The sequence below is a fragment of the Alnus glutinosa genome, chromosome 13 (genome assembly GCF_958979055.1).
Source record: "Alnus glutinosa chromosome 13, dhAlnGlut1.1, whole genome shotgun sequence".
Taxonomy (NCBI): Eukaryota; Viridiplantae; Streptophyta; class Magnoliopsida; order Fagales; family Betulaceae; genus Alnus; species Alnus glutinosa.
Window position 1 is genome coordinate 986,347 of NC_084898.1, and position 21,619 is coordinate 1,007,965.

The 21,619-nt window shown below is 35.0% G+C and overlaps 3 protein-coding genes across 3 annotated transcripts; 2 read left to right on the forward strand and 1 right to left on the reverse strand.

Annotated features, from left to right (window-relative positions):
- Window positions 1–6,708: 6,708 nt before the first annotated feature.
- LOC133854832 (BTB/POZ domain-containing protein At3g05675-like) lies at window positions 6,709–9,568 on the forward strand. The gene is made up of 2 exons (XM_062291100.1): window positions 6,709–6,871; window positions 8,084–9,568. The coding sequence occupies exon 2, from the start codon at window positions 8,154–8,156 to the stop codon at window positions 9,450–9,452; it is 1,299 nt and encodes a 432-aa protein (XP_062147084.1). The 5' UTR covers window positions 6,709–6,871; window positions 8,084–8,153; the 3' UTR covers window positions 9,453–9,568.
- A 1,710-nt stretch (window positions 9,569–11,278) lies between these two features.
- On the forward strand, window positions 11,279–15,082 carry LOC133855031 (uncharacterized). Its single transcript, XM_062291325.1, has 3 exons — window positions 11,279–11,670; window positions 13,794–13,942; window positions 14,811–15,082. Exons 1-3 carry the CDS (start codon window positions 11,494–11,496, stop codon window positions 14,947–14,949), a joined length of 465 nt encoding a protein of 154 aa, XP_062147309.1. The 5' UTR covers window positions 11,279–11,493; the 3' UTR covers window positions 14,950–15,082.
- Window positions 15,083–18,411: 3,329 nt separating this feature from the next.
- LOC133854790 (dof zinc finger protein DOF4.6) lies at window positions 18,412–20,581 on the reverse strand. The gene is made up of 3 exons (XM_062291063.1): window positions 20,449–20,581; window positions 20,113–20,194; window positions 18,412–19,749 (listed from the first exon to the last, which is right to left on the reverse strand). The coding sequence occupies exons 2-3, from the start codon at window positions 20,134–20,136 to the stop codon at window positions 18,964–18,966; spliced, it is 810 nt and encodes a 269-aa protein (XP_062147047.1). The 5' UTR covers window positions 20,137–20,194; window positions 20,449–20,581; the 3' UTR covers window positions 18,412–18,963.
- Window positions 20,582–21,619: the final 1,038 nt, after the last annotated feature.

A 21,619-nucleotide genomic window follows, 5' to 3' on the forward strand; every position in this document is an offset into this window, starting at 1 on the left:
ATTGAGAGAATTAGAGAAAAACTTTACCTAGAAAAAAAAAAAACTTTGTCCCAGAATTATTGCCTTTCATGGCCTATAAAAGACTAGTAATTTGAATATATAGATGATCCCCATGAAACAAACTGAAGAGGATGGGTAATTTATGGCTCTGGTTGTTAGGTTGCATGCTTTAACAATGTGGTAGTAAGGGATCAATTGCATGCGAAAAATTGGAAATTAGCAGTTGAGGAACCAAAAGTTGCAGCATGATTACGTACAACATCTTGATTATATATGGATAGCCTTACCACCCTCCAACAACTGGAAATGCTTATATATGATTTGCATGCCAAGATTCATAGCATGACTAGACTGGACTGGAGTTTGGTAAGAGACACAATAATTTGCCCCAAATAAGCCTAAATTACATATACTGATGCAAGTTTTGTTCAAGATAAAAGCTTTGGGTATGGAGATGGACAAATTCCTCACTAGTTTTGAGACAATATCACTGCAATAAAGAATTAAGGGATATCACTTGTGTAACACCTCCAACCTGTTTCCTATATATTTTCGTGTTTTTCAATGGTTTTGTTTTGCTTGTTTTCCTTTTTAAAATAAGTAGCCAAACACGTACCTACAATCGTGAAACAAGTTTTGCTGTTTTGAAAATAGAAAACCAAACAGCATGCTCAGTTTTATATTAGAAAGATTAATATTATATAGAGTAAGCGGATTATAAAGACACTTACGGATTCTAAGTCTCATATTGATCCTTTATTAAGGATCTGTTTGGGTTTGCGATTTCAAAAAGTGCGATTTAAAATTACGATTTGAAAAAAGTGATTTTTAAAAACGCAGTTAAGCATTTGGCGAAATTGCAGTTTAGCGTTAAAAGTCGCAAATTAACCTTTAAAATTCTGCATTTTCAAAAAAAGCATTATCTTACTTGCGATTTAAAAAAACAGATTTTCTGCGTTTTCAAATCGTAATTTTTAAAAACGCAGTTCCCATAGGATTTATGTTTTGCGATTTGGTTTAAAATCGCACTTATTGTTTACGAAATCGCAATCCCAAACGCACCCTAAATGAGACTAGACTTTATAAATGATTTTAGAAAAGCTCCAAATTAACTATTCATTTTAGAATACATGATAACGCTGATATGACTAGCGCTTTCCATGAGTGTTCTTTATTATAATACAAATTTCTCTTGTCCAAGTGGTCAGGAATGAAATTGAGATTTTTAATGAGAGATAAAGCATGAATGATGGGTCAAATCTAATTTTAATACGACTCAAGATTAATTTTTAAGCTCATATATAATCAAAATCGGGGAACTAGATATGATCTCTTGCCTCTTGATTTGTCCCTGCAAGTTGTTGAGTTGTAAACATACTTGTAACTTGTTGAATAGTAAGATTTAACATAAAATTCTAACAAACGAGATGTCAATAAATTGCGATAAAAATGTAGTTGTATGATTTCTTATTATTTTTATTATTATTTTAAGTATATTTGAATTGGAATTTATATCCACGGCGTAGAAAGCTATGGACAAAACCCAAACTCTACGAGGGACAAAATCCTCTCTATTTCAAATTAAATTGATAATGTTTATTTTTTTTATTTGTTATAATTTAAAATTTGTATATCTAAAAGTATGTAATTTTAATTCCAGTTTCAAAAGGATCCTATTCACACCAAAAGAGGGGGGCTGAGGGGATCAGGATACTCTATAATTATTTACTCGAATTTAAAAAAATTCGAGCAGATGATTGTGAAATATCACTTATGAGATCCATTTGATCAAGTAAAAATTAAGTTGCCCAACTACTAATTATCTTATTAGATAAATTTTATAAGTAATATTTTATAATTATATATCCAAATACTTTTAAAATTAAATAAATAATTATAGAGATTCTGGTCCGATGGAAGGGGTGGCATTTATTAGCAAAAGCAAAGAGAGTCGTTACAAGAATTACAAAAGAAGGTATACACCACCACTAATGATCTAATGATCTAATCATGATAATGCTGTATTCGAGAAGGGGATGGTCTCCTCTGCAATCAGGCCCACTGTACCATGTGGGTCCCAACCTTGGAAACCAACACAAAAAAACCCCTTACCCTACGCTACACCTCCGACAATCATTTTCTCACCTCGTCAAAACCGTCGTCAGAGAATGTCTACTCTATGTGTTACAACACCTGTCTACTGTCTGTCCACCCTCGCAAACAAAACGATTCTCTGCTCACTCCCTCCAATAAGATTCACACCATTTTTACGTGCAACTTTCCAACCTTCATAATATTCCTCATTCTCCTCTCAAATTATCAGATCAAGAGAATTTAAACGAGAGATTATAAAAGTTCATTTATAAAATTTACTTGATTAAATAAAAATTAAGTTGTCTAATTATTTATTCGGTTAGATAAGTCTCATAAATAGCTTCTCACAATTATCTGCTTGAAAACAGATAATTTAAAATAATTTTGATATACTTTCGAATTAGTCATGTAGAGCATAAAAACCGTAGATTTTTTTTTTTTTTTGAATATTTGACTCATTTGTTCAAATAGATTACTGTTAAACAGCAAACTACAGTCAATCATGATCCTTGAGGTGTTAACATGCTTGAGTGCATGTGAAATTGTTAAGCACATGCAACTCTTATATTTGCTATAAGGTTGTGTTAAAATAATTAAATTTACTCATTTTTATAAACTTAAGTTTTTGAGATAAGTGTTGATTTAATAAGTTGACAATTAAAAATATATACACACCGAAAACATATGTTAAGTATCTCTCACGCCGAAACAAGATTTGATTTGCGTTGTTTCACGTATCTTAGCTTTTAAGCTTCCAACTTTTTTTTTTTTTTTTTCATGCTATTAAAACGATATCCACGAGCTTGCCAAATTCAAACAAGCAGCATCTACATGAATTTTATGCATGAGTTAACTATTAACGATCACTTAGTTGGATCATCATATTGCTTTCAAACAAGAATACATACGAATTAATAAGCAATAACTTTCACGTTAACTCGCTCGATTGTTGCGGGTTTGATCATGAAACACATGCCCTAAGTTATTAGAAGGAATAATTAAGCTCTAATTTCAATATCAAGTGGGAGAGGATTTCCAAAGAATATGCCACCATGTAATTGATTATCACATTATTCAAGTAACCCATGATTTAATTAATAACACGTCTTCAAAATCAATGTCTAAATTTATTTATTTAAAAAAAAAATGAATATAAAAGGTGTTCTTCGTTGTTTTTGGTGTCTAAAATAAACCAAGCCCTAGAGAATCCTCGCCCTGGTCATTGTCGGTAGCTATCAGCTACAAAAGCTGTGGACCATTGCTTTTGGTGCGCGAGAATCGAGAGCCGATTATTCCACTTATGGCCGGACACGTGGCCGTTCCTTGACATTGATAGACGGGTCTATCAGACGGCTGGTTATTTTGAGGGCTTCCATGCCTATGATTAAGGGAGCAACGAGCCGGACGGTTCAGATGCTTTTTCTCCTTCCGTGCTGTGGTTGGGCGAGGGGCTCGACTGCCGTGGGGACCACCGAGATGATGTGGTCCCCAGAGGGCTCAAGGCTCATGCCGCCACGTCATCATGATGGGGGCTTGGGTTGAATGATGACTGTGTCAGGCACGATGATGGAATCAGACGTAATCCCTAATCACTGACCCTTTTGTTCAGTGTGTCTATTTTTGTCCTTGTGTTGTTGTGTTTCTTTACTTTTTTTTGTACGATTAAATATTAATTATTATTTTTAATTGAATGATCTATAATTTGATTAATTTAATGTATAAATTATTATTTTTATTTCAATAATTAAAATTTTAAGATATAAATTATTATTTATATTAATAATTAGAATTTGGATAACCCCATAATAGCTCTACGGTATAAAATTTATATGATTATAATCTGTCTTATAATTAAGACTTTAGAGTAATGATAGGGATACTACAATAATTTCTACTATAAATTTTTTACAAACCAATTTAACAGTGAACGTGGTAATTACCACGTCAACTACGAGTGCAGCTAAGAGTACTATAAATTTTCTTACAAAATTCTCTACAAACTCACGTGACACTACATAATCGGTGAACTAGTTAAACAAAAAATTTAGACAATCATATACTCTTAATTATCTCACTAATTATGAATTGTCATATCAGTTTGTAATTGATTTTATAATACTCCAGACGTTTTCCCGTCAACCATTAAATAATTAAATTCAATTTTGATTGACGTGATACTGATAATACCACGTGAACTGTTACATCAATTTGTAAATTCACGTGACACTTATCATATTAGCCCGAACAAATGTGTTTCTTTACCCAACTGCCCATTTTCAAATCTCCAAGGTTATAGACCAGAAAAGTGGGCTTGGCTAGAAACAAATTCCATTCTAGGCCATAAGGATTTGGTCCATAATGGGTAGGCAGTTTGTAGGCATGGCCCATGAGGATGACTTAACTTGTGTTTTGCATCATGTAGAATTTGTGTGGGTCAATAAAATTAGATTGGGCTTGTCTGGCTAGAGCATCTGACGATTGCTTGGTAATTGGTGTCCATTAGTTTGAAAAAATATTAATTTTAAAACACCTGAAAATTTAAGTTTGAAAATTGCAGTTAAGTAAATGGTAAAATTGTGATTTGGCTTTTAAAATCGTGTGTTTTTAAAAATGCATTACATGTCTGCTACGTAGAAACGTGAATTATTCCACGTTTTCAAACTGGCATTTATTATAATTCAATAAAAGAAATGAAGCAGATTGCTCTAAGAAAACAATATCACATATATATTCAGGGATTTATTCCATCTAAACTTGATTTATAAACTGTTTAATGGCAGCTTGAGCTAAGCCATGCACCGCCTTATTAGTGATTCTACTAATATGATGAATCTGCCAATTAGAAAAAGAATTTAACATGATTAGAGAATTTAATATAATGAATCTACTAGTTGTCCAAATCTACTTCAGTTACGATCATTGGGTTTCATCGCTTTAACTACTTGGAGCGCATCACCTTCTAAAATAATAGTATGTAAACCTATTTCTTTGCAAAAGAAAAAGGGATAGAAAGTTGCTAAGGCTTCTACGGCTACTGGTTCTAAGTAACCCAATCTTGGGTTGAGGAATAATTTAGGTTTATTAAAAGTTTGGGTTGAGGAATAATCTTGAGTTCAGACCCCTTACTCAAATTTTAGGAGATTTCTTGCAATTGTGAAAGGTTTGTGATAGGATCAACCTATCTATATGAGTGTTGGGACATGCACATTAACTCATTCTATCTTGATTGAGAAATTTCAAATACAACGAAATTAAGAGCAAAGTGCCCGCTATTCATTCATCATTTAGACATATGCACTTCTTTCTTATGGCACACTTTAACAGTACAAAGCCCATCTAGTAGTTAAAGATTTCACCGAGAGGTATGGAATAAAGTGTTTAGATACATTTGCTCCTGTGGCAAAGATCATTTGATGAATGGAAACACTTGACGATATGAATCATTTGAAAAATGAATTTATTTGTTCTGCAACGAATCTTTTACAAAATCAATTCACTTAAATATGATTCATTTAAAAAATATGATTAGATGAATTATAGGTAAAGCGATTAGGCATAAATTGATACCAACTACTTAGAATTTGGTAACTTTAACTCTATTAACAACCACTTCGGTCATCCTTCCTAAGCCGTCATCATCCATTACAGCTTTTCACGTATTACTTATTCAGACAAATAGACCATATTAAAAAAACTCGATCGATTACATATAATTACAATGAATTTTTAATTGTAGGCAATTGGATCAAGAAGCAAATAGATGGATCTTGACACAAGATTGTTTAATATTCAAATAATTGTCGTGATGCATGCTTAATATCATCCCACTCAAAAAAAAAAATTCTTCCCCGTATGCATTGAGGGAATTAAACAATTTGCACGTGCATGAGCAACTTGAGCAAGTTGGGAGAAAAATAATGGAAAAAATTGCTACTTTTTGGGGCTTTGAGCCTCTTACCCTTAAAGTTAGCAAAATCAAATGAAACTACCCATAAAGGATATGAAAGTTGTCTTACCCAATTCAACTTTCAATCCCTTTATTCACATTCTTTGCCCTTTGAGTAAAGGAACTTAATTTACTCTATAAAAAAAAGGGTTAACAAAGGTGGTTTTGCTAACATGTCTCTAATCAAACACAACAACACTTGTCTCTGCCAATCATTTGTCACCCACTTTAGGGTAATGTCCCAATATCAGTGCTACGTGTTCAAAATGCATGTAATTCAATTAAAAATAGAGTTAAACTTGTTTTTATATATATATTTTAAAAAAAATACTGAAAATTCTTATCGTTTGAGAGTGCATTTTTTAAAACTATGATTTTAAATACTAAATTACGATTTGATCAAATACTTAACTGCATTTTTAAAAATTATGTTTTTAAATTGCACATTTTAAAACTGCAAATGCAAACATAACCTTTGAATTCTTCCTCAATTTTGTATTTTGATATATTTTTTTTTTATTTTTAATTTTTTTTTTTAACATGAGATCTCCACTAACAAAATGAAATTTGTTTTAGGTCTATTGCCCAATTCTACCCTTAAAAGTAATTTACAATATGCCACTTGTCAGTTGTCAGTGAGCAAAGTATCATGGTTAACCTGTAACAACAGAAGGTCATAGCTGTCATTTGGGACTTTCGGCTTTTTCATGTTTGTGACAACAACTGAAGCTGAACTCCCAAGAGTCCTAAATATCTAATGGAGGGGGCTTCAAGTTCGGAAAGACAAGCTCACCTGCGGTTAGTTGATGCGTTTCTGTACACTTTTACAAGGTTAGTAGCTTTTTCAACGATTACCCATTTGGAAAAATTTCCTCTTTGTATTGATTTACCCTCTCCAACCCAGAAAATAATCAAATATCTTTTGGGTTTTGGCATGTATTGATTTAAATGGAAAATTTGATTTTCATTTATCAGCTTCTGAGGAAAAAATCTGGGTTGTGTTCTTCGGTGATCATTTCACCAGGAATCTATTTCAAAATAAAAAAAAAAAAACCTTTTAACGAATTAGATGCTTCCCAAATAAACATTGATTCGTGAACTAGCTGTATAAGAGCTGTAGTATGCAGGAATTGCAAATATGGGTTCAATCAGGCTATGAGTGTTGTTAGCGATATGGTTTGATATATAGGTTCTGTTTGGATAACATGAGAGTGGTAGGAAAAGTTGAAACTTTAAACGTGATAATGTTAGAAATTTGTCTGAAATTTGTCACAGTAACAGATTTGTCTGAGATAATCCTTGACTGTCGTAGGAAAGTTGGGACTTTCATCTTTAGCAAGCATACCCATCTTGTAGCACCCCGAATTTTAATCCCCGAATAAAGAGGTTGTTCGGAGTGTTACACATCCCATCTCGCTAACTTGAGGCTTGTGCTGTGTTAGTTAATCTATGATGAATTTTGATTGGCAAATTGTCTATCTTTTGTGGTATGAATACGATCACGTTATCGCATATAAAAGAATTTACGAAGGTCATATACTATGCCATTGCGGACTGGTAATGATTCTGCTAAGAGGCATGTTAGTTTGAGAGGCATAACACCAGAGGAATGCTCCGTGGAAGAATTATAGTTTTCTTTCCATTCCTTCCCTTGTGGGAAAACAATGACTTCTCTATTGGTGCTGAAACCAAGGTAGATATGATTATCAGCAAGCTTAAGATAGCCCTGAGTTTGAAGTGTTTCTAGACATGCCTGTCGTCGTAGGGATTTTCTTTTCTTATAGCAAGTTTAGTTATCTTGTTTGCTTTTCTAGGCATGTAAGTGGTATATGATCCTAAATACAGGACCTTTTCTTAGTGTTCCTATGCCATTGGAGACATGCACAATGATGGCCATGTTTGTGCTAGTTTTGCAGTCTTTAAATGTATGAATTAGCCACTGCGTTGTAATTTATTCAATTCAATTTGTCGCACTTTGTCGAACATAAATATATTTGTCATTCATGTGGAATTTATGCGATTGACTATTTTTCTTTTCTACAGTTGAACTCCAATGCGAGACTCATTCTTTTGATTGCATAAAACATGAATTTAGTCGTATTCCTTTTTATACATGGACAAAACCATAGTAGCTGAGACTTGCAAACTTGGTGACCAGAGCACCAGTGACACTATCATATGCTTGAAAAATAGAGAAGGAAGACCTGAATGTTTCTACTGTCACTCCTCCATCCTCATAAATAGGAGCAAATTCTTTGCCAGTCAGCTATCCCATCCAGGCTCTAGCACTTGCATTGATATTCACTGCTCAGAGTTTGACTATGATGACCATGTTAATCTTTTGAGGCTGCTGTATCTCTCTCGAGACTCGATTCTGGAGTCCTTGGGCTCTGTTAGATCTGCAATTGGTATTCTGCAAGCGGCTGTCGCCTTGCATTGTGAAGAAATCGCAAAGAGCTGCATCCAATACTTGGAGGCGGTTCCTTGGGAGGACAAGGAAGAGGAACAAATTTTGAAAGCAGTCACTAAATTGGGTCCAATAGCCATGCCCATATTAGCCAGGATCCAACCTGCTGAATTAAGTGCCACAAAAAATGTTTTTGTTTCTGCAGTTCGCTTCGCCATGTCCATTGGCGGATCATATCCTCCCTTTGGAGATGAGCTCAAGACTTCTGCTCAAGAACAAGTTGAATACATGCTGGCAGAAGATGAAGATACGCCATTAGTTACAGCAGATCATGAAGTAAAATCAGTAGTAAGAGTTGGTCTTTCCAAGCTTTGTTCTTCATTTGAAAATGAGTTGTCCTCCCTGCTTTCGGAGTCTGACCTTGCATGTGAGACAGCAGAGGATAAAATTTTGCAGACCTTATCAGATATTGAGTGGATGTGTAACATACTTCCCAAGATGGACTTAATGAAGGACTTTGTGTCAAAGTGGGCTGAAATCTCTGCTAGTGTTTTGGGGATCATGGAAGACAAGAAACTTGATTTTATTTTGTGGGGTTTGAAAGTAAAGTTGATAGAAGTGACTGTTAAAGTCTTGGAAGCAGTTGGCTATGGCAATGTGATTGTTCCGGCACCGTGCCGGGTGCAGCTGCTAAAGACATGGCTCCCTTATATAAGAAAGATGAAGCCTCTCTTGGATTCAAAGGGCAATGAAGAGACCAGTTTTCCTTACAAGATGAATGAAGACCTGTGTCAGAGCATCGAGGGTGCAATAGTCTCATTGATTCTGGCATTGCCATCAAATGATCAGGCTGATATTCTGGCAGACTGGATGAAAACCCAGCAACTTCTTCGGTTTCCCGACTTGACGGAGGCTTTTGAGGTCTGGTGTTACAGAACCAAGTCTGCAAAGAGAAGATTAGTGCAGGGCTTAGACAGTGTTACCAATGCCACTGTTAGCCTTTGAATTCTCTCTGCAGCGTTTTGTGCTGTAATTTGTTTATGAAATGGGATGGATGGTGATGATTCTATTCTTGTATTTTGACAGAATTACGCTCTATTTGAAATTTTTTATTTTGTTCATTTCCATGTAATTTTCCACACATTTAATCGAAACCCCCAACATATTATCAAATCCATAGCATGATTAATAGATCACCATTGTCCATGTAGGTGGGTTTTTGTGCATCACAACTCGTTAAACAATTTTTCGAGGGGCCGAACCAGCGATAGATACCTGCAAAAAGAGAGGAGTCATCGAAAATTGTCGGTCTTGGAGCACTGGGAGAGCCTCCGATGCTTAAGTCATTAATGATTTTTTAATAAAAACCGAATGGAGAGTGAGAAAAGAGATACTCTCCTTACGTCGAGTTGTGTGCCCCATTTTATGGGAGATTCCAAAGGAATAGTCCTTTCGATGCTTACCACATTGTGGACGGGTTATTTTCCATATAGTAAGAGTTATTCTTTTAACAGTGAATTTGTGCAGTTATTTTTCACGTAGTGGGCAATTTGAATGGAGCAAGTAATTTTCTTTTTCTTTTTTCCCCAACAACAACAAACTAGTAAGAAAATGGATCCAAGCTTGCAATTTTAATCATGTCTTTTGACAGATTTAAGCTCTATTTCAATTTTTTTTTTTGGGGGTGGGGGAGTTGGGTTACATTTCCATGTAGTTTCCAAACATATTATATTATATCCGGGGCATGCTTAAAAGCATAATCATTTTCCATTTAGGTGGGTTTTGGTGGATCATAACAATGTAATAAAAAAGTTCGATTTGAGCTTGTGTTAAATTATTATTTATTTCAAAATTTTAAATTATATCTAGGGTCAAACTCTTTTTCAACAAATGAGGTGATAGTCAATTGAAATGAAAAATAAATTATAAAAAGGGGATTTGAATTCACAACCTTTACTTTAATATTATATTAAATCATTACTTATATTATAAACTAAACCGATAAAAAAATGGCCTTATGGTATACGGACAATTTCTTTTAGAGTGTATGTAAGCCCACCGACCAGCTTAATCATTGAAGTCATTGATAATTCTGTTGCTATAATAAATTTCCACTTGTTTTAGGCTTGCAAAGACAAGTTTGGCATCAACTACCCCTCCTCTTGCCGCTCCTCTGCAGCTGGTCGGTGCAGCCCCCACCTAGTTTTCCTGGTTCCATCGACATTGCACTTGATGATTTGACTTGAATAAACCAAAAGCTCTTTTCCAATAACCAAACACTAGCCTTGTAAAAGCTCTTTTTCAATACAGTTGATTGCATGACCAAATTCAATCGGCCCATGTCGGCAAAACAAGTAAAAATAGACGAAGACTTTTTGAAATTGCTAGTACAAAAAATCTCTAATGCTTATGACAGTAAAAGAAAAATGGTGTATTTGGAATGGTCACTTTATGTGTGGCATCTATTAACGTGGTATGAGCTTTGTCAGGTGTCGTGTCAGATTCTGTGCTTACTTGCAAGTTCTTCGCTTGAAATCATGGCCTTCTACGATATTTTGTGGAGTGGTTATCTTCAGTGTTGCAATCAAAGCAAGCATCAGGCTGACACAGACTAGTCCATTTCTTGTTCTGATCTTTTGCATTTGCCTTTGTTGTCTAGTCTAGTCAGGACTTGTGGTTCGAACTATGACTTGGATAGGTGGAGTGTATATTAAGTATATATCATATTTTTTTATTCTATTTATAAATTTTTTTATTATTATCTTAATTAAATAATTAATGTCTTTTCATTTGGTATTTAGGAGATGTCCCTTCCATCTATACTTACCGAAATCCCAAGTCTACCCTCGAATCCCCCTTTCTCCAAATAACCGGTAAAACCATCCCCAATCAGGCAATCAGTATAACCACGCTTCCCTTTTTCCCTCCGCGCGACATCAACGACCCGACGACCCGAGCTCTCGTAGCTGCCAATTCTAATAAATCTTCGGGTTTTGGATAAATCGGTCATTTGGGAGTATTGTGAGGGAGAGAAAGGCCAAAGAACATGTACGTCCGAGCAGTGCCTCCGACGGATCTGAACCGGAATACGGAGTGGTTCACGTATCCGGGCGTGTGGACGACCTACATCCTCATCCTCTTCTTCTCGTGGATCATCGTACTCTCCGTCCTCAACTGCTCCTCCGGCATGGCCTGGACAATCGTCCACCTCCTCCACTTCTTGGTAACCCTCTCTTTTATAGTTCGGAATACTTTATCTGAATTTCGATTCTGTGTTGTTTTGTTTAATTAGAAAACTTAGGGTTTAGTTTTGGAGGATTTGATTTGTTTGATCGATTAAGGAAAAAATTCATTGATTGCTAGGTTTATAATAAGATTGATATCTTCCATGAAAGCTTAATTCGAATGGTAATTAGGTTTTCTTCGCAAATATTGTTAGTTTGGATGCTAAAAATGGAAATTTTGTGACAATTATGCTATGAAAGTAACCAAAATTTGGGTAGATGGTGTACTCTAGTTTGACTAGAATTGTTAGGAGTATAATATAAGAGAATTAGTATTGCTTAAGCTAGGAGTTACCTTTTTAATGCCAAGGTGGGCGTTGAACGTGTGCTTTCTACTTTTGAATTGGTTGCTTAGGGTCTTTAGTTATGTTAACTCAGCTCAACTAAGCCTTAATCCCAACCCCTTGGGATTAGCTTTGTGGATCCTTTTATGTCACTCTGACCGATCTAGGGACATGTCCTTGTTTACCTCTCCGACTAGGCTCTTTTCCCTCATTTTTAAGTTATCCTTATTATTCCAAGGTGCATGTCGGACATTTTCTTTGTAGGTTAACGAACTATGTGTAGTTTCTACTTTTCGATTGAATTGCTTGGGCTTTTTAGTTTTCTCAATTCAACTCAACTCAACTGAGCCTTATTCCCAACTGATTAGGATTGCTACATGGGTTCTTTTATTGCCACTCAGTCTGATCTGGGGTCGTGTCCTCGAATACCTCTCTAACTAGGCTCTTTTCCCTCATTTTAGTAACTTATGGATATGACTCATTGATCAACATGTTGTTGGCATGAAGAGTAGTACATTCGTAATTGGGCATTCTTCACCAAATATTGTTAATTTAAATGCTAAAATGGAAATATTTTAATAGTTATGTGATAAAAGTGACCGAATTTCTAGCTAGAAACTGCTTGGGGTATATGGTCTGCTTTAGGGCGACTAGAATGGTTAGGAATATAATATAAGTTGTTTCTATATAATATGAGCATTAGTGTAGCTTATAGGCTAGGAGTTACCCTTATTAATTCTGAGGTGGGTGTCAGACATTTTCTTCGTAGTTTAAAGAACTATATGCGTAGTTTCTACTTTTGGATTGGATTGCTTAGGCTCTTTAGTTTTCGCAACTCAACTCAAATCAACTGAGCCTTAACCCCAACTGATTAGGATTGGCTATATGGATCGTTTAATTGCCACTCAGTGTTATCTATGGCTGTGTCCTCGTTTACCTCTCTAACTAGGCTTTTTTCCCAAATTTAGTAACATATGGATATGAGATATTGATCAACATGTCATTGGCATCAATATGTTAATAAGATAGTATAATTTTGACTATGGAGATTGTTTTTCACTATATCCTACTTTCAATTTTATCAATCGTTTTCTCTTAATCTATTATGAGATAGTGTTATACGTAAGTTTGATAATAATGTTGTTTTTGTGTGGATGAATCAACATGTGCTTCTGTAATTAGTTTATCACGGTTGAGAACCTTGCAAGGAAATGTTCCATATCCTGTATGGATAAACTGCAAAAAGCAACTTAATGAGTAGCCATTAACGGTTATTGTTCTGGCATCTTTCCTGAATTATCTCTTGTTGTTTAGCCTTCTTTTGTGCTGCCTGGAGTGACTGTGGGAAGGTGCTGTATTGTCTTTACCAACATAGTATGATTTGTTTGTTTTCCTGATGCGTGAAATTCTTTCTTCTTTTGTCTTTCTTGTTTTACTTAACACTATGTTCTTGACTTTTGAGAATGATATTTCTTTTCCACTGGAAAATCATCTAGGGGAATGAAGATAAATGGTCTCTACTTGGTTTTCACCAACTTGCTAAGACTTGAATTTTATTGGAAAGTTTGTTTTCTCGAGATTATGCTGTTTGCAAGTCAAGTATCTAGTTGGAGAGGAAAATGATGTTTTTGAGATGGAATTAGTTATTATATTAAAATAATTCCACTTAATGATCTAGACAAGAATTAACGTGTTCATCTTTACTTTGCCTACTTATAACCTTCCTGTTATCAGTTTAAGTTACTTTTTTCATATTGTGATTCCCTATCTTCAATCAGGTTACGTATCATTTCTTTCATTGGAAGAAGGGAACACCATTTGCTGAAGACCAAGGTATCTACAATAGGTTGACCTGGTGGGAGCAGATAGACAATGGAAAGCAGCTCACTCGCAACAGAAAGTTTTTGACTGTTGTACCTGTTGTCCTGTAAGTATCTCACATTTCATGAAGTTCATTTCTTAATCAAATGAACAGATGAAATGTATATTGTAGTCATAGCATCAAATGCTCTGATGTCCTTCTTACACTTAAAAAACACTTTTGGTGCATGGTTTGTGATGGGTTTAAGGAGGTGGTTACTGACTTCACAGATGATCATGCCCCTCTCTAAGCAACCTTTCTGAATTTAAACCCCGGACTGTATCCATCCATCCCCTCAAAGTAGTACTCTTTACACCAGGAATAAGAACCTGAATAAGTATCTGAAGCTCCCTATATGGTGCTAATCAATGTTGGGGGTTGGTGTGTGTTGTAGGAACTCTATAAGGCATTGTTAAGTCGGATTTAAACTCTTATTTTTGCTGTGCAGTTGACATCTAACTTTTGGTGCCATTTACACTTTTTATTTTATCCTCTTTTCTTTTCTTTTTCTTCGTCCTTTTTTTTTTTGGGGGGGGGGGGGGGGGGGGGGGGACATATTTCCTTGATTTACTTGGCAAACAAAGCTCCTCCCACAAGGCTCTTTTTTGGGAATGTTTTGTTATACTACTCTGTATTTCATTATTGATAGAAATTGTTAATATTCTGGGACCATAGCCAGTTCTTTGTTTTCTCATTATGTGTTGCTTTTCTTGATTGTAAAAGGGTACTATCTCATCTTAGAAAGTCTTTATTCATTTGTATATCACATGTTCTACTAGCTTATGAAGACAACTTTTTCTACTTGAGACCTGTCATGATCTGATGTTCGGGATATATTTGTAAATTTCGAAGGTCCAAGACTTCAAATTTTTGTTGAAAGTAGTACTACCTGAATAAGAAGCGTGTTCTTACTATCGAATATTTGATTTGGCAGGTATTTGATAGCCTCACACACAACAGACTATCAGCATCCGATGCTCCTTTTTAACACTTTGGCAGTATTTGTGCTGGTCGTTGCAAAGTTCCCAAATATGCACAAGGTCCGAATATTTGGAATCAATGCTGAAATGTGAAAGACACTCAAGTTTGGTTTACTCCTGTTTTTAGGATGATCATTTTGATAATTCCAATTGATATCCCTGTACAGATGTTGAGACTGGAAAGGGTGTAATATTTTTCCTTATTGAAGCAAAATTTTTACCTTTATCACTGCTGTTCATCGCATTCTGGAGAAATAGTTCCATTGTATTTTCCTCTTTATACCAGCTAATATTGGTGAACTCTATGATGCTATGCTATTAAACTCGTTATCATCTGAAGCTAACACATCTCTTTTAGTTAAGAGAAAAATAATAATAAAAAAAATTGCTTTTGCTTCCTTGTGAACGTACATATAGTGTATCTTCTCGTTAACAGTGAGATGTAATCGAAGGGAGATGGCAGAGCTAAGTTTCCCTTGGAAGATAGCATGGAACGTGGAAAGCTTACACAATAGGACTCACCTGTTCGACTGTTCACATCTCTTTGGGTACGGATTACATTTTTATTCTGCAATAGTGATGTGACAGTTTTAACTAATTTTTAAATTAATTTTTAAATTTTTTTTAAAAAAATCGAGAGTTTATTAGGACCGCAATGACAACATTGTATAATATATGTGGAATAAAAATGTGGCTTCCAATACTCTTGCGTACTTCTCAAGGTTTTGCTTTGATATGCAAGCCATTGGGGGTGACCGAACCACTCTCTTAAGCCTCAAAGGGTGGTTTAGCCGCTCCTACTAGCTGGCTGGTTTTAGGGGACAAGGATCCTCTCAATTTGAAATTAAAAAAGATTAAAAAGACAACTTCGCCATCACACTGAATAGAGAGGATTCTCTCCCTTTCCAAATTTGGTTTTAGGGGTGGGTGGGGAGGCGGCGAATCACCTCGTGACTGACCAAAGGAGTGGTTTGACTATTCTCGATGGCTACACTTTTTTCTTCTTTCTCCACTGTTGTTAGGATCTGGATTGATTGTTCGTTTTATATAAATGGTCGAGATCAAAGCTAGTGCAACATGTATATAAAATATCCTATGTATTGCACTAAATCCAAATCGAATGCAAATCGTAAGGCCATCTGGATCACACGTCGTCTTCAGATATGATCAGGATCCAAACACACGTATAATCAATGGTGTGCATCTGGTCATATATATATATATATATAATTGGGTCCAAAACATATTAGCAGCCAAACCCTAATTAAGCGGATGGATGCAAACCCATGTGTATCACGCTCAAAGACGACGTCGATTTAAATGACGTCGTTTCTAGAAATCAAACATAAAAAGCACACTGGCACTCTGCATTGAGAAATTCTGATCATACCATTTTCTAGAAAAAAGATCGTTTTCTTATCTTTTCGCACTCCAAAGAAGACCACTTATTTCCTTTTTGCTAATTTCAAGTCTTTTGCGGAAATTTTTTTGGGCTACTAATATTTTCAAAAATTAAAAATTCGAGGTTATATTGCAAAACCGTTCCTAAATTAGAGGATGTAAGTGAAGTTTCTCAAAAAACATGAGAAACATGACTGCAAGTCGTTCTTTTTATTATTATTATTATTATTTTTATTATTATTATTATTATGATTTTTAACTTTTTATTTTTTAAACTAATAGTATAATTGTATTTTTAAAGATTTTATGGGAGTATAATGGACATTTTACATGCTAGCAGTTTAAATTAAAGAAAAAATTAAACAGTGGGGACTGGGGAGTGTTTGAAACTTGAAATGGGTTGAAAAATGCTTGGTAATTTAGAGGGAGTAAGTGAATTCTTCTATTTTTTTTTTCTTTTAAAAAGGAAATTACAGAATTTGAACTTGAGAATCATTCAGCATCTAATTGATTTGGAAAAGCGAAGGGCATGTTTGGGTGAGAAAAGTTTTTAAAATATTGTTTTTCAAATATCAAATTCTACTAAGATTTTATCAAACTTTTTTTAATTTTGTCTCAGATTTTCTAAATCATTTAAATATAATTTCAAAAAATAAATTCTTTCAGTATTCATAAATTTTTTAAAAATCGCATATCCAAACAGCCCGAAGCCTCTACCACGAGTGAGAAAAGTAATGCATTGCATGCATTAAAGAAAAAGGACATTTTCGTTTAGTAATCAACAAAAACTTGCAACAGTTGAATTTATGAACAAATTATAGAATATTAGTGAAACATTTGGCTCTTTGAATTATTCAATATGGTTATGAGAGATAAGTTTGAACATTTTCTTTTATTTGATGCAAGAATGATGAGCATAATATATATATTGTGAGAATTTCATTAAAATGTTCATAAGATATACTCTTAAGTGGCTTTCTGTTGGGTAATTGCAAAATCGACTTAGAATCGAAATCTCCTACTATTGAAGTTGTGGGGTTGACATGTCCCGGACAGGTGGGCCTCACACCCCAAATTGCCCTAAAGCAGGTGTGTTCTACATCCCGATACCGAATTAAAAAAACCCTAATTATAGGGTATCCTCATTCCCAAGTCATGCTTTAAATGATCCATCCAGGCAACAACACAAATTAATTTGTTCCCATGCATTCCCCCTTCCTTTTTCCATTAATAGCTTGCTATTCGCGGTCAGAAAAACTTTGAACCTATGCACCACCCTTGGTGCTCAAGGAATATATATGGTTTGTCAACTTGGGCTAAAGTAGTGTTTGGGTGGCTGGAATATTCTGATTTCCCCAACACCCCTAAATTTGGCACTTAGACATCTATGATAGAAGGTACCCGATCGGTAGTAAATAGAGATTTTTAGCAATTTAGACCGTAAATATAAGAAAATACTTACAGAATCTAAAATTTCAAACAATCTCCTAACTTATTAGGACATGTGAGTCTCATAAAAATTCTCACAAGTTTACCAATTGCGGTGATGGATCTAACATTTGCTTAGTTATCATGCACACCAAGTGGCTTACAGCAAAGAAACAAAATAAAGTAGTTTATATATATATATATATATGGATGGTCTAGATCTGGATGGATATCATCAGCTTAGTGGGGTGTATTATTCTTTAGCACACTTGCCAAGGGGAATGTTTGTGGGTCCCTTCCAGGACCATAGAAAGAAGGCTTTGTCAGATCTTTCTCAATATTTCAATGAGAAAAAATGGGAAAGGGTGGCATGGAAGCAATGACTTTCGTATAGTGATGGTGGTGGCAATGTGAGGGAGTCTTCAAAACTGTTTAGATATAGAAATCAGTAGGTGAGCCTTTTGGTTGAGGCAGGTTTAGTGGTTCTAAATTAACCAAAGGTTGAGCTGCTTTTCTGCAGAGTTGTTTAAAATGTCATGTGGAAGGATCAGATTTCTCACCTGGCTACTGATCTTCTCTAGCTTCAATGGAGATTTGCTTTGATGATTGGAAGAATGAAGAGTCAGAAAACCTGTTTAAAGACAGCAAGAAAACAGAATATATAGGAAGATAAAAGATGGAAAGAATTCAAAGCAACCACTGCAAAATTGAAAATACTACATAATATATATAAATATATAAACAGAGGCTTTTTTCATTCAAGAAACTCCTTACAGACTTGCAAATTTACATAGTTTTTGGATGAAAAACTTGCACATTATACATTCTTTTTTGTCCCAAGCCAATTAATGTGACACATAACAATAGTGGGATGCCCTTCGATCTGCTCTTGATTTTGTGACAGAAGAAATTACATGAAATAAAGGGCATGGTGATGGTGCATTCCCTTCTCTACTTGTTAACCCTAAAAAAATTTCTGGGCATGTCTTGATCCCTTCCTCTATCCTTATAAAGTATCTCATATCATATCACCCTTTCCTGAAGCCAACCTAAAAGAAGCTTCAAAATTCCCACCATGCTCAAAGAGTAAACAAGATGATTAGAAGGCAAATAGAAAAGCCAAAGGAGAGAAAGAAACCCGCCAGGTATCCTATCTGTTAGTTATGAAGAAATCCAAACAAGTAACCCACATCCTAAAACCCATAATTGAAAAAGAAAAGGAAAAAAAGAAAAAGAAAAAACAAAACATAGACCCAGATTAATTATCTTTCATCTTCTTTACCATGATCCTCCACCTAACATCCCAGTCCAATACCCAGCTGAATCTCCGTGCTCTTTGCTTTGCTCAATACCACTTGTAGTGCTTGAGACTTGTTTCAAATCTTCAAATGGAAATAAAAGCCTCCCACTATTCTCTTGAACAACACTCTGGAAATTCCCATATCCACTTCCTAGCCCATCCAGAGAGAAATTCAAGGATGGCTTGAAATCCTGCAGGGGAAACCCAGATGTGTAAACTGAGCTTGGATCTGCAGGAACTGGCATCGGCATGAAAGAATTGAAACCTCTTGAGGTAAGTCCTGTGAGAAGCTCCAAAGCTGAAAGCTGAGATGTAGTTGTAGTAGTAGTAGGAGTAGTAGTAGTAGTTGAAGAAGTAGCAGGAATTGGGTTCTTGTTGCTGTTTTCAGAGATAGTTCTGAAATCTTGAGTGGCTGGGAAAGCCAAATTGAGATCTTGAGTACCCTCATGGATCTTAAGATCAGGAAGCTTTTTTGAGGAGGAGGAGGAAGATGATGACTGCCTCTTGTTCTTCCTTGAGCCGCCTCCAACAGGAATGTTTCTGAGAGACCCACCTTCAGTCCAATACCTTCTACATGTTTTGCAGAAATATCTTGGCTGTGTGAGGCTGTAATTGTTGTAGTAGCAGAATTTGGTGTTTGTTGAATTGCACCTTGGACAGTTGATAGCTTGTTCTTTCTGAGGCCTTGCTTTCCTCTCTAAAGCTTCAGGCTTTGGACAATTACTGTTGGTGAGTATCTCTTCTATTGGTTTCACCACAATCTCCTAAAAAATCCAACCACAAAAACAAATCTTCAAGATCAAACAAAGAAGATCAAAACAAGTTAGCTGCCTTTACACTAAAAAAAGGAAAAGAAAGAAAGGGTTTCTTTTCCTTTATCATATAAGCAAAAGAGAAAGATAAAGTGAAATATGTTCAAGAACTGATAAGAACTAAATCCAATTAGGTGGGGACTTGCACTAGGCACACTAGCCATGAACATGCCACCATACTTTTCTTTTTACCCAAAAAGTGCCCAATAAACAAGAAATTAAAACAAACAATTAATGAAAAAGCAAGACCCAGAAAGAAAACCATAGTCTCATATAGAATCAACAACCCAAAGACCAAGTGTTGGATCTTTCTACCTGTGGCCATTGAGCAGTGTCCATGGATGCAACTGAAAAAAGAGGATGATGCAAATGGTGTCTTCAGCTCTTTTTCTTCAAACTGGTTATAAAAGCAGGAAAAGGAATGTTTAGACTGTCTGGTGAACGTACTATGTATGTATCACCCTTCACAGAGAGAGAGAGGGAGAGAGAGAGAGAGAGAGAGGAGATAAATACTATAATTATATTCTTCTCATTTCAGAGTATTTTAACTCAATGTTCTGGGTGGAAGTATTATATATATATATATATATATATGTCTGCGGGTAATTATCATATGAAACTTCGTGGGTGGGTCTGTACATGTATACATACATCCTGTGGTGGTGGGTTGAAACCTCTCGATCGGTCTGACCAGAAAAGTGGGGAAAGTGATCAGATTTCTTCCATATTTTTTTTTTCAGGCAGCCAGATTTCTCTCTCCTTTGTGTGTTTTAATTGAACTTGTTAATTCCACTGGTGTTGGTTTCTGGAGTTAAAAGGAAAACAAAACGAAGAACAAATCGTATAAAGAAAATAATTGATCACCTGTACGTTCTAGTATATATAGTAACATGCATGTCTTTATGGGGTACAATTATTGGTACGATTTGAAGATTTTTTTTTTTTTTTTTTTTAAGAATTATCATTTTGTAATTTGATTCTCATATTTTTCTTAAATTAACTTTTTAATTTCCACCTAAAAGAACTTGCCCCCGCGCACGGACACATGTACATACGGACAAATGAGTAGTACCATAATTACAATTTTTATTACAAATTCTTTATAAATCGATTAAAATGGTAATTTACATAAAATTTTCTTCGTAAAAAATGCTTGAGATACGTACTACAACTTTTAACATAATTTTTTTATATACTGACGACTAATGATTAAGAGTATATAGTAAACAAATCTACTATCTAATTAAACTCACAAATCATTTTTCTTTTTTATTTAATCATTTCACAAATTAATTGTAAGGAAATCATAGTACTCTTTGGGTGGTTCTTTTTGCTAGCTTTTTAGATGAAAAACGTTTTTATTTGAGATAAAAGTAAAAGTAATTTTTAAGCGTTTTTGAATATTTTATGTTTAAAGTTATTTGTTGATAAAAAAAAATAAAAGAAAAAAAAAAAAAAAAAAAAAAAAAAAAAAAAAAACCCTGAAAGCATTATCAAATGGACCCGTATGCTTTGTTTGTCAATGTTTTGGAGGTGTTTTTAGATTTGAGTTGTGACTTGTGAGGTGACGCAAAGATGAAAATTATTTTTATATTTTTTATAAATATTTTGTGTTGGAATTATTTGTTAATATTATAGGTAAGAATTAGCTTTAGATAGACAACTCTAAAGGTGGCTAGCTATGGGGCAGCTCCCATCCCTTTAAATGCCCTATAGTTGAGACAACCAGACCCCAATAATGGTATTATGATCAGTACAAATCCTTTATGCATGGAGCATGCAATGTGACTCAGAATCCACAAAACCATAGCTGTGCAGCCAG

Bases quoted from the DNA above. Each gene is read 5' to 3' on its own strand.
- LOC133854832 (XM_062291100.1), top strand. From the start codon at position 8,154: ATGGACAAAACCATAGTAGCTGAGACTTGCAAACTTGGTGACCAGAGC.
- LOC133855031 (XM_062291325.1), top strand. From the start codon at position 11,494: ATGTACGTCCGAGCAGTGCCTCCGACGGATCTGAACCGGAATACGGAG. The intron at 11,671-13,793 runs GTAACCCTCTCT...ATCTTCAATCAG, and splicing joins TCCACCTCCTCCACTTCTTG to GTTACGTATCATTTCTTTCA. The intron at 13,943-14,810 runs GTAAGTATCTCA...TTGATTTGGCAG, and splicing joins ACTGTTGTACCTGTTGTCCT to GTATTTGATAGCCTCACACA.
- LOC133854790 (XM_062291063.1), bottom strand. From the start codon at position 20,136: ATGGACACTGCTCAATGGCCACAG. The intron at 19,750-20,112 runs GTAGAAAGATCC...TGGATTTTTTAG, and splicing joins ACACTGCTCAATGGCCACAG to GAGATTGTGGTGAAACCAAT.